At 39.5% G+C, this 10,231-nt stretch overlaps 1 protein-coding gene across 1 annotated transcript in view; it reads left to right on the top strand.

Annotated features, from left to right (window-relative positions):
- The window catches only part of plce1 (phospholipase C, epsilon 1), a gene marked incomplete at both ends in the record, with an annotated part of 52,080 nt that overhangs the window by 17,156 nt on the left and 24,693 nt on the right, over positions 1-10,231 (top strand). The window contains 13 exons of the mRNA XM_083903497.1: positions 101-211; positions 322-431; positions 1,800-1,916; positions 4,523-4,651; positions 5,112-5,248; positions 5,679-5,785; positions 6,534-6,658; positions 6,814-6,958; positions 7,265-7,426; positions 7,920-8,034; positions 8,568-8,727; positions 8,831-8,953; positions 10,044-10,180. Of these exons, the coding sequence (XP_083759623.1) occupies positions 101-211; positions 322-431; positions 1,800-1,916; positions 4,523-4,651; positions 5,112-5,248; positions 5,679-5,785; positions 6,534-6,658; positions 6,814-6,958; positions 7,265-7,426; positions 7,920-8,034; positions 8,568-8,727; positions 8,831-8,953; positions 10,044-10,180 (1,678 nt within the window). The remainder of the gene's footprint in view (positions 1-100; positions 212-321; positions 432-1,799; positions 1,917-4,522; positions 4,652-5,111; positions 5,249-5,678; positions 5,786-6,533; positions 6,659-6,813; positions 6,959-7,264; positions 7,427-7,919; positions 8,035-8,567; positions 8,728-8,830; positions 8,954-10,043; positions 10,181-10,231) is intronic.

Below are 10,231 nucleotides of genomic sequence, written 5' to 3'. Positions count from 1 at the left end.
AACGATGTTAAAGATGTAAAAATGAATCAAAATAAGTGCAGAGCATTTCCATCAAACAAACGTATGAGTGAGGGTATATGTAAAATCTGTATTGTCACAGGTGGTACCATTCTGTGGAGTTTTCCTTAAGGAGCTGAGTGAAGCCTTAGACGGAACAGCAAGCATCATCAGCCTTAAACCGTCTCCAGACAATACAGAGGGCTCTATAGAGGTACAGCAAAACACACACACACACACACACACACACACACACATTTAAATCTTTACGTAGGAGAGTCAAGCTCTGACCTTCAGACTTGTCCTCTTCCTCTTCCTCTGCAGTTTGTGTCCGACTACAGCGGCCAGCACAACTTTATGTCACGGTCAGGTGCAAACGGCTTACACGTTCCAGAGAAGGAAGCCACGGTCAGCAGCATCCTGCAGATCATCAGGTACATTGCATTAGACGGTAGATACCTGACGTGGGGCTTTGTAAATAACGCTGATGTGTCTTTTGTTTATGTCTGACTGGAAACTGAATTTTGTGTCACTTGTCTGTTCAATCCCTACACCCAAGTCCATAGAGAAAATCAGCAATTTTTTGAACACAGCAAACAGCGGTGGTTGATACGCTGTTGCTTCTATGAGTAAGTTGAAATTGTTATCGTTGTTGAAGCTCCTGCCTCAAGATAAAAATGCCGATTTTTTTGCTTTTGACTTTGGTGCGGGAGAACATGCAAACTTGATTTAAGCTTCATCTTTATGTGTATAAGAAACCAATTAACCAAATTTTAAAAAAATGGAAATGTATAAAGAGTTATTTTGTATTATCAAAGTAATTATCCTTATTAATAATACAGACTTTTGAGTTTAGCATTGTTATGAATGTTGAAGGCTGTTGATTTTTGATTATTTCCCCAAATTCACCATCACACATTTGTAGTATAAAGGTCTAGTGTGTAAGAATTAGTGACATGTAATGTGAGACTGCACCTCTGCTCAGTTTTCCCTTTCCTAAGCACATCAGGGAACTAGAGAGGCCTTTGCAGTGTATGAATCTGTTTATCTGTTTGGGCTGATGATGGCCTCCGTAAAGCATGACCCCTACCTTAAAGTACATATTATATATGTTATTTTATGTACCTAAAAGACGACAAAAACAAAATACATTTTACTTTAAATCAGGGGTCTCAAACTCAAATGACCTGGGGGCCAATGCGCATCTATTGTGGTCGAGAGGGAGCCGGCCTAGAGAACAAAAAGTGGGAAAAAATCTCTTCACAATAGTACATCATGATATCACACGTATACTTAATAATACTATTTATGATGCAGAATCAATGTATTAAAATCAAAAACAGACATTTATTTTAAATCACATAAATAATAGTGTCGACAACAAATGTATTTATGTATGTAATTGAATGTTGTATATGATACATTTAATAATGGGATAATTATGGCCAAATGTCTTATTATTGCTGTTTTATTATAAAAAACAATGCTAGCAAACGTATATTATATTCTATCATCTCGCTGGCAGCTGAGCCTCAGCTACAAACTGTGTTTCAAAGACGGTGAGGTCGTGGGCCATGTTTTTATTTTACATAATATTAAGTGGGGGGCCGCATGTAATCGATTGGGGGGGCCGCATGTGGCCCCCACGCCACCAGTTTGAGACCCCTGCTTTAAATTGATTATATATTGATATATGGAGTAGTTCATTGAATTTTCTGCCAAACCATCTGAGACATTACACTATTTTATAGTATTTTCTTGCACTCTTCTCTCTCCTGACTCTCCACCTCTTTGCTCCTCAGATCCTGCAATCGTAGTTTGGAAACAGAAGATCCCGACGAGGCCTCCACCAGTCCCTCCTCCACTGGCCCGTCACCTGCACTGAGAAGCAACTCTCTCAGGGATCGTTGCCATAATCAGTGAGTAGTGTTGTTTTTTTTCCCACCTTTCATTTTACATTGTTGTTGTTGTTGTTTACGCCAAAGACAGAATCATTCCATTTTGCAGTCACCAATTGAAGAACTGCTACTGTAGAGCTCTTTAAAAAAATGTGCATCCTGTGTAAAAATGTGCAGAAAAAATGTGTTTTCTGTCACAGGGTCTTGAACCCAGTTTAGGTGAAGGATGATATCTGTGTTTTTGCACCGCACGGGGGATGTTGTGCAAGTTGTTACTAAGCTTTGAAGACATCGAGCACCGTTTCAAATGACACACAGCGTGTGACACTGTCCATCAAGGCACGAGGATATTGTGTATTTACGTATTGTCTAGCTTGACAAAATTAGAATTTGATTTATTTGAAGTGTGACTTGTACAAGTGACATGTCCTAAGTGTGTCCTTATGTGTTCTAGGTTGTATACCAATGCAATTTACAGTTAACTAGGCCACTCGCTTATCAGAAATCTTCAATTGACAATTGAGTTTTTTTGGAAATGTGGTTATGTGACTGACTCATGACAAGAGGTCAGGTTAAACATGGTTTAACAGGTTAACTCATCTGCTTAAGTCTGTGACATCTTAATACATACATGGCTTTATTTTTCTATCAATCTGCCTTTTTCTAACTTGGGTTTGTGTCTCTTTGTAGACCTCTCGAAAGTCAGTGATTTTACACCATGGCATGCAAGAGTTGTTGATCCACTGCTGCATTCATCAATAACTTCAATTGTGTCATATTGTGACTTTGGTGTTTGAAGTACTTTGTTTTCAATTACCCAAGTCACAAAAACTTACCTGAAAGCCCAGCAGTAGACGTGCAGCTACTGTGTCCCTGCGACGCTAAAAAACACAGATTTTCTCTATGGAATTATTTTGGTTCAGGAGAGTGAGTTGTTTATAAACCTCAGAAAACGGCTGTCTAACTGCGAGGTAAAGATCCAAAAATACTCTTAAGATATTGTAGACACAATCGTGAATAGATTTTATCTCTTAAGTTAAGTGCTGCTGACAGTCATGTTTTTAATGAGTATCTGCACTTGCACAGCATGTCAGTACCTCATACAACCACACTCAACTCACAATCTGAACAATCATTTAAAACTGTTATTCAGTTCTTTCTCAAGTAACCCTCAAATTACAAACGAGACTTGGCAAATTTAATTGAATTAGAGACAACAACAACGGAACAGAGAAAAGAGTTATTGTCCAGATACCTCTGCCTGTGACCATGTTTACAGTTTGTTATTGTGACGAGGTGTTTTTCACCTAAAAACCCGTGTGACAAAGAAAAGAGATAACAGGTTGGTTTCCTGTCAGCGCAGGAAGGAGCAGCACTCTGGTTTTTTTCAAGACGCCGGTGACAAGAGTAGAAAACTGATTAAACTTGAAGCTCGGGCTGCGGTGTTTGTACTCAGGAAACCTGGATTGTCTTGTCTTTGTTTCGCGACAGCTTCTTTGACTCCGAGTTATTATTTCACTGCAGAGCACAGGATGATAACACTGCGCTGTTCATCCGCCTGCACTCAGATGCAGATAAAAATCATCCCTCTTGCTCAATGAGGTTTAGCAGTCCTTTTCCATTGTTCTTATCATTCCCTTCAATTCTCCTTTTTCTGTTCTTCTGTTCATTTCTAATCAAAATCCCTGTCCACTCCTCTCACTCTCCCATTTCTGTTTCCCATTTTCTCATGTCTGTAGTTCCCATACATTTAGGATGCTGCCAGAATCAAACAGTGTCTTGTAAGTGATGACGAGTCGGAGAATGTGCACTGTTGGGCTGCAACTAATCATTATTTTCCATCAGAGGTGTTGGAAGGGAAAAAGAGCCATGTGGTCCCTACATTAAAGGAGAATAAAAACTCATTAACAATGGTTACATTAACAATAACCTAGAACAACCTTTAGAATCTGCAGTTGTCAGTCGGGTTTTCCAAAAGTTCAGTGGCCATTTATCACATTACACTGGAGAAAATCGTAATCTAAATCACACAATGTGCTCTTTCCATTAATTCTGCTGTGTTGCTGGGTTGCTCCTACACTTATCTACCAGCGGCTGCCTGCTTACGCTGCGTACAGGTTGACAGACTTCTTGTATTGTCAGAATTGTGTAGTGACCACACTCTTTCAGCTAGCTCTGTTCTTTTGATTATGATTCTTGTCTTGCCTGATTTTAGTATTTATTAATAACAACAATAATACAATGTCTTAGGCACAGTTCAAAGCAAACTTTCAATAAAATTGGAAGTATAACAGTGCTTGCAGACTGATTCAAATCAAAAGTGGTTGTCACAAAATTGTCTGCTTTGCCTTCTCTGTTGCAATCTCGATCAATTTGTTATATTATATCCTCGATTAAGTGATTAGTTGTGTGATCCATAATGTCAGAAAATGTTGATTTGAGTGTTTTTTGAACCTCAAATTGACAAAGCAAATCTACGTGAACATTCCATTTACTGCCAAAGAGAAGCAAAGAAATGAATCATTGCAGCCCTAGGGCAGCGACAATCGCATGATGCATTCTGGCTCGTTCAATCAATCCACTTGAGAACAGAAGACACCTCATCTTCAACTTTCATCCATATTCAGATTCATGGTCGGGGACTTGTCCGATTCAGACGGCGACTTGTCGTGCGAGACGGCCACGAAGGACGTGGAGTTTCAGGGGACTGAGGAGACGCACCAGGCTTTCAGCCACGGCACTGAGCTCATCCCCTGGTATGAAAGAACTACTCATCATCTTCACTTTTACACACAATTATTATTATACTTATCTTGATAAGATTTAATTTAGATTTATCACATTATTCACAACAACAGAGCGATAACACACAAAGTCTAACTGTATCTAAAAAGTGGAGGTAGTCTTACAGTTCGCTTGACGAGGACAACGTTGAAGTACTAGCATATAGAATAACCACTAGGGGGCAACAACAAAATGTGCCTATTTATATTAAGTTGAGTTTATTTTCCCAGTTGCTGACCACTGTTGTAAATCATCTTAAACATCACAATTTAATGGATTACAATTTATTTCTGCATGAAATACTTATATACAGACCAACCCTTCTGCATTTTATTGCACTCACACAATGCATGAATTAATGAAAACTTCCAAATTTAAGACAATCCCCGGATTTACTTGCATATTATTATGCTTTTGTTGTTTTGTGTGTAGGTATGTGTTGTCGCTACAACCAGACATCCACCAGTTTCTGCTGCAGGGGGCCACAGTCATCCACTACGACCAGGACAGCCACCTCACAGCTCGCTGTCTGCTGCGACTCCAGCCTGACAACACGACACTTACCTGGGGTGAATAAATCACTTAAATTATTTCAATCAGTGGCTTTTTTTTTTTTTTTTTCTTTCTCAAAAAAGCCACAACTTTAAATCACTTCTAATTTGTTTTACTCCTGAGTTATGGAGTCATATTCTGTCTGTCATTCCAGATATTTTAAAAATGATGTGTGTTTATATCCCGGGGCGGACAAGTTCCATTTCCTTTGTCATTATTACTCTTTAAACAAAAAGGAAAACAGGTGTCTGCAATATATTTAAACGAAGAAGAAGAAGAAAAAAAAAAAGAATACCCTGTGTAATCATGTTGTAAACCTATTGTGGACGTGTTTATCCAAAGTAGCCGTGTCCTGCGTAACACATACACTTTAAAGTGGCTGTAAATGTATGCATTTGTGCTGTCGCTCCATTTCAAACATACCATAAACGTGTTGATTTACCACAGGTAAGCCTCAGAGCGGAGGAGCTTCCCTCTCAGATCAACCACTGGGATTAGGACAGAGCGTAGTGGCAGGATTAGCAGAGGGACTGCTGGAACTGGGAGTGTTGAAGGTCTGTTAAAACAATTTAGTTTTACACTGAACTGTATTGTTTGTGTGTAATTTCAGTTTGTTGCTTTTTATGAATGATTTCTTAACAATGTAAATCAAGTGATGTAATCAAATGTACAAAAAGCACATTTAAAAGCATTCAAAAGCAAGTCACAGCTTAATTAAAAATGGTATAGGGCCGACTTTAGTACACTCAAAATATGGGCCAAGAAAAATATCCTAAAAACAGAGAGAGAGAGAACATGAATCGAGTTGGACTGATTGAGCATTTTCTGAGATAATGCCAATTTTTGGAAAATCAGGGCAGCCAAATCAGTCCTGAGAGTCTTCATCAGCTTTATGCTCAGCGCTCCTTTCTATTATCTCACTCCTCAACTACATGCCACGTGTGGCTCACTGCTACCCGTGCTTACTGTTGCGTTAAAGTGGAACTCTTGAAAACCTGGAATTAACAAGTTGTGACTATCACACATGAGTGTTCCAAAGGACTCTATCTCATAAACACAGTAAACAAGCCCCATTTCATTGCAACATATTTATATACAGGGGACCAGCATTTCCAATAACTGACCAATACTGGCCAAAATCAGTGGGTTGGAAAACGAGATAAAGTAAAATCTGTGTGTGAAGCACTTTTCGCGATACCAGAGACTTCTGAGTGAAAAATCCTGTATAGTTGTGCTTTAATTTTCTGTTTGAAAGCCAAATCCAGTCACTGGTCTTAATACTGTGTTTATTTGAATGTGCAGGCAGTGTTTCTGGGTCACCAGGGAGTGGACGTCCATGCCGTGTGTTTGCAGAACAAGCTGAGCCAGATGACGGTGGAAGAGAATGGCCTCAGCCTCCTCTACGGTCTCAGCACAACTGACAACAGGTCACTTCTTTGCTGCCATCATATCTACTCTGATATTCAGTTTTTAAACACGGGCTTTCCACTACAACAGCGATTGAGTGAACAAAAATGGAGGAATTGCCTTCTAGTTTAGTCCATCTCTTTTAATTTAATGATTTCTCGGTCACCCACAATAGGCTCCTGCACTTCGTGGCCCCCAAGCACACGGCACAGATGCTTCACAAGGGCCTGTTAGAGTTGGTGAATGCAACCAGGAAACTGAAGAAGTTTCCTGACCAAAGGCTGCAGTGGTTGAGGAGGCAGTACGTCAGTCTGTACCAGGTAGATATCCTCGAAACCTTATGTATATTTAAGGCATTTATAGGACAGAATATGCTTTATAGTAATATTAGACATTATGTGGACTTTCATAACAGTGTCCACTTTACAAGCCTTTGGTGTTGACCACATACAGACCATAGTATGTAGTTGTCTGCATTTGATTTCCCTGTTTTTCTGTAACTTATTTTGGTTAAAATGGTTACTTATTTTTTGTAATAATTTCAGCCTTTTATGCAAACGTTCATCTGCTTAGTTCGTTTTTTTCTGACTTTGACTGTAAGGATCCTCTTTGTTCGACTCATCTAGGAGGATTGCAGGTACGAGGGCCCCACACTGGCCCAGGCCATCGAGTTGTTTGGTGGGCGCAGATGGAGCATGAGCACGAGTGGGATGGAGAAAGCTGGTGCCCAGAAAAACAGCCCGCTGAGCAACGATAAGGCCAAGAAGAAGAAGAAAGTCCTCGTCAGGGTCAGTATGAACAAGTTTGAGGTCAGACAAATGGGATTTTTGAGATTTTTTGTTCTGACCTAAGGGAATTATACTGACTGTTCATTTCTGAGAATGTATGTTTTCTGCCATAAACACATGACCTTGTCAGTAGTCGTCAGTAGAGTCCAAAACCTGGTCCCAATGAGGTGGAGCCCCATTTCTGAGGAACTGGTTAAGTTTAGGGCTAAGATTTGATTTGTGGTAAGGTTAAAGTAAGAGTTGAGCATTAACTGATGATGGTTAAAGTTGGTGATAAAGCTTTTTTCGACTTATCGATTAACCGATTGCTCCATATAACTAAACGTGGAACATGTAAAACAGACACTTATTATTCATTATTTGTCAATTTATTACCTGCGCAACAAAGATAAAAAAGTTTGATACTAACATTAACAATACATTTTAACAATTAAGCACGTATTGAATATTTGAATATTGAAACAAAGTACTATTTTTTACACAACAAAAACAGGGAGACAGTGGAGATGCCACAGATGATGAGATGGTTTCCAGGAAAACACGGAGCTGCAAGGACGGACTTTATCGGAACGGACCTGAGTCCGACAGCATCGACCAAGAAGATCCAGGTGACAGTTTTAGAAATTATAATAGATATAGATTATAGATTACACCTGTAATCACTGTGGAAGTTATAAGACCAGGTAAATGTATTGGTAAAAATCTTGGACATAAAATAAAATATATTTAAAGGTGCATTATGTAATAAATCTAAAGCAAGTGGCCATAAAACCCTCCTTATCATATAGGAATACAGGAATAATGTTCATATAACAAACTGAACTCACCAACAACAACAGCACAGCCAAAATATTTGCATTAAAAAAAAACATTTTGCAGACTGCAAATCATGTTTATGTTTTGAAATCATGTTTTGGCATGTGGCGCCACCTACCAATCATTGCAATCACTAGAGTCTCAGCTGCCGAGCAACCACGGGTTGCCAGTTACGTCAGAAAATGAAACCTAAGAGACCTCGGTATTTTGAATTTGAATGTAGTAACTGTTTTTTGGCCACATTCTTACATATGGCACCTTTAACTAAGAAAGATGTTGCATAAATGACATTACCAATACAATACTGTACTCTGTCTGTATGTAGATGACAACTTCCCAGGACCATTCTCGCTCTCATCCAGTAAGAGCCCTGGATTGCTTGCCTCTTCGTCCTCATCTTCTTCTTCCTCCAGCATGGCCGGGTCCAGTCAGTCCCGCACACAATCCTCTCCCATCCTTTCAGGAACTGCTAAGTCACAGCCAGGGTATGTCCCCTGCAAAAACTTTGACACACCCCACTGAACCTCAAAAACCTTTCATTCATTTCACTCTCAGCTATTTTGCCTTCTCTCTCTCTGTGTGTTGCAGGGCGTGGAGCAGCAGGTCGTGGCACGGTCGAGGTAAAGGCTGTTTCAGAGGCTTCCAGAACCTCATGATTTCCGACAGCACCATGAGCTTCATCGAGTTTGTTGAGCTCTTCAAGTCATTCAGGTATGGAACAAAAATATTCTACTAAATCCTGAGGATTAAGATTCTATTTAGGTGATGTTTCAGGATGTTTGAAGTGGGGTCATGTGACTTACTTACACATAGTCAGTGTATCACATATTGCTGACCGCACTCTGTGTGTGACGAGAGGAGCTTAAATGAAAGCTCACCTTATAAAATGTACACCAGATTCCGTTTCAGAGAGGTAACTGGAGTTTGTGTCAGTTTTTGAACTGCTCCACACAAGAGTCAGTTGACACAAAACAGAGATTTTAGCTGCGATGACACAGGAATTACCGGTATATGACTGTCTTGATCGGTAAGTTTGTACCACATCAGTAAATCCAAGCAAAGGCTTTCAAACACAAAAGTGACAAAATGACACATTTGAACTTAACTGATAGAGACAGGTAGTTAAACAACATGTCCTTTATGTCGTGAGGTAGAATTATTATTCATCTTTTTTTTTTTTTCAATGGACAATGGAAGTAAGCATCTAACAAATGGACAAATGTTTTATTTTCCTTCTTGAAAATGCTGTCTACACACCTTATATAACCCCGGCAGGGAGAATTCCATGTTTTAAATGGTTTAAAGCTTCTTTACATATTTTCGAGTTATATATAACCGTGAGATATCCAGTTATAGCCCGCAGTGTTGATACATGCCGTCTCACAATATCTCGTTATCTAATTGTGCTTTTATCAATATTATTTAAAGACAGCGAGATCAAACTAATTCAGCAAATGCTTCTAAAAGGTCATCATCACTGCCCAGGAATTTTTCCACACATTCTTCTCCGTAGCTTCTCTAATATTTTCCCCTGTCAAATCAAAGGAAACTGTGTTTTGACCTTGATAAGAAATTGATTATTTTCATAGCAGTCCTCCTACATTTCTTAGATTGCAGTCTATTCTCTCATCTACTGCGAGAGACCGGCTGTTTGTTTTTAAATTCCACATTCAAATCAACCACAGCCATGCTAAGAGAAAAGCCATGAGAAAAATATAACCTGCACAGTGGAGCAGTGGCTCAAAAAAAAAAGCTGCAGTGGCTGAAATTGCTAAAAGTCTGTGTATCATTTCCTCCTCAGTATTCGCAGCAGGAAGGACCTGAAGGAGCTGTTTGACACCTTTGCTGTCCCCTGCAGTCGATCAAGTTCAGAGTCGGCACCTCTCTACACCAACCTCCGAATAGACGACAGGGACACAGGGCTGCAACCAGACCTTGGTATAATAAATCATAGTTCCTTACAGGAGCATTAAAGGGAGTGTTTTTGGT

The sequence above is a fragment of the Microchirus variegatus genome (assembly GCF_963457635.1).
Source record: "Microchirus variegatus genome assembly, chromosome: 17".
In the NCBI taxonomy this organism is placed as follows: domain Eukaryota; kingdom Metazoa; phylum Chordata; class Actinopteri; order Pleuronectiformes; family Soleidae; genus Microchirus; species Microchirus variegatus.
This window is presented reverse-complemented; position numbering and strand designations above follow the sequence as displayed.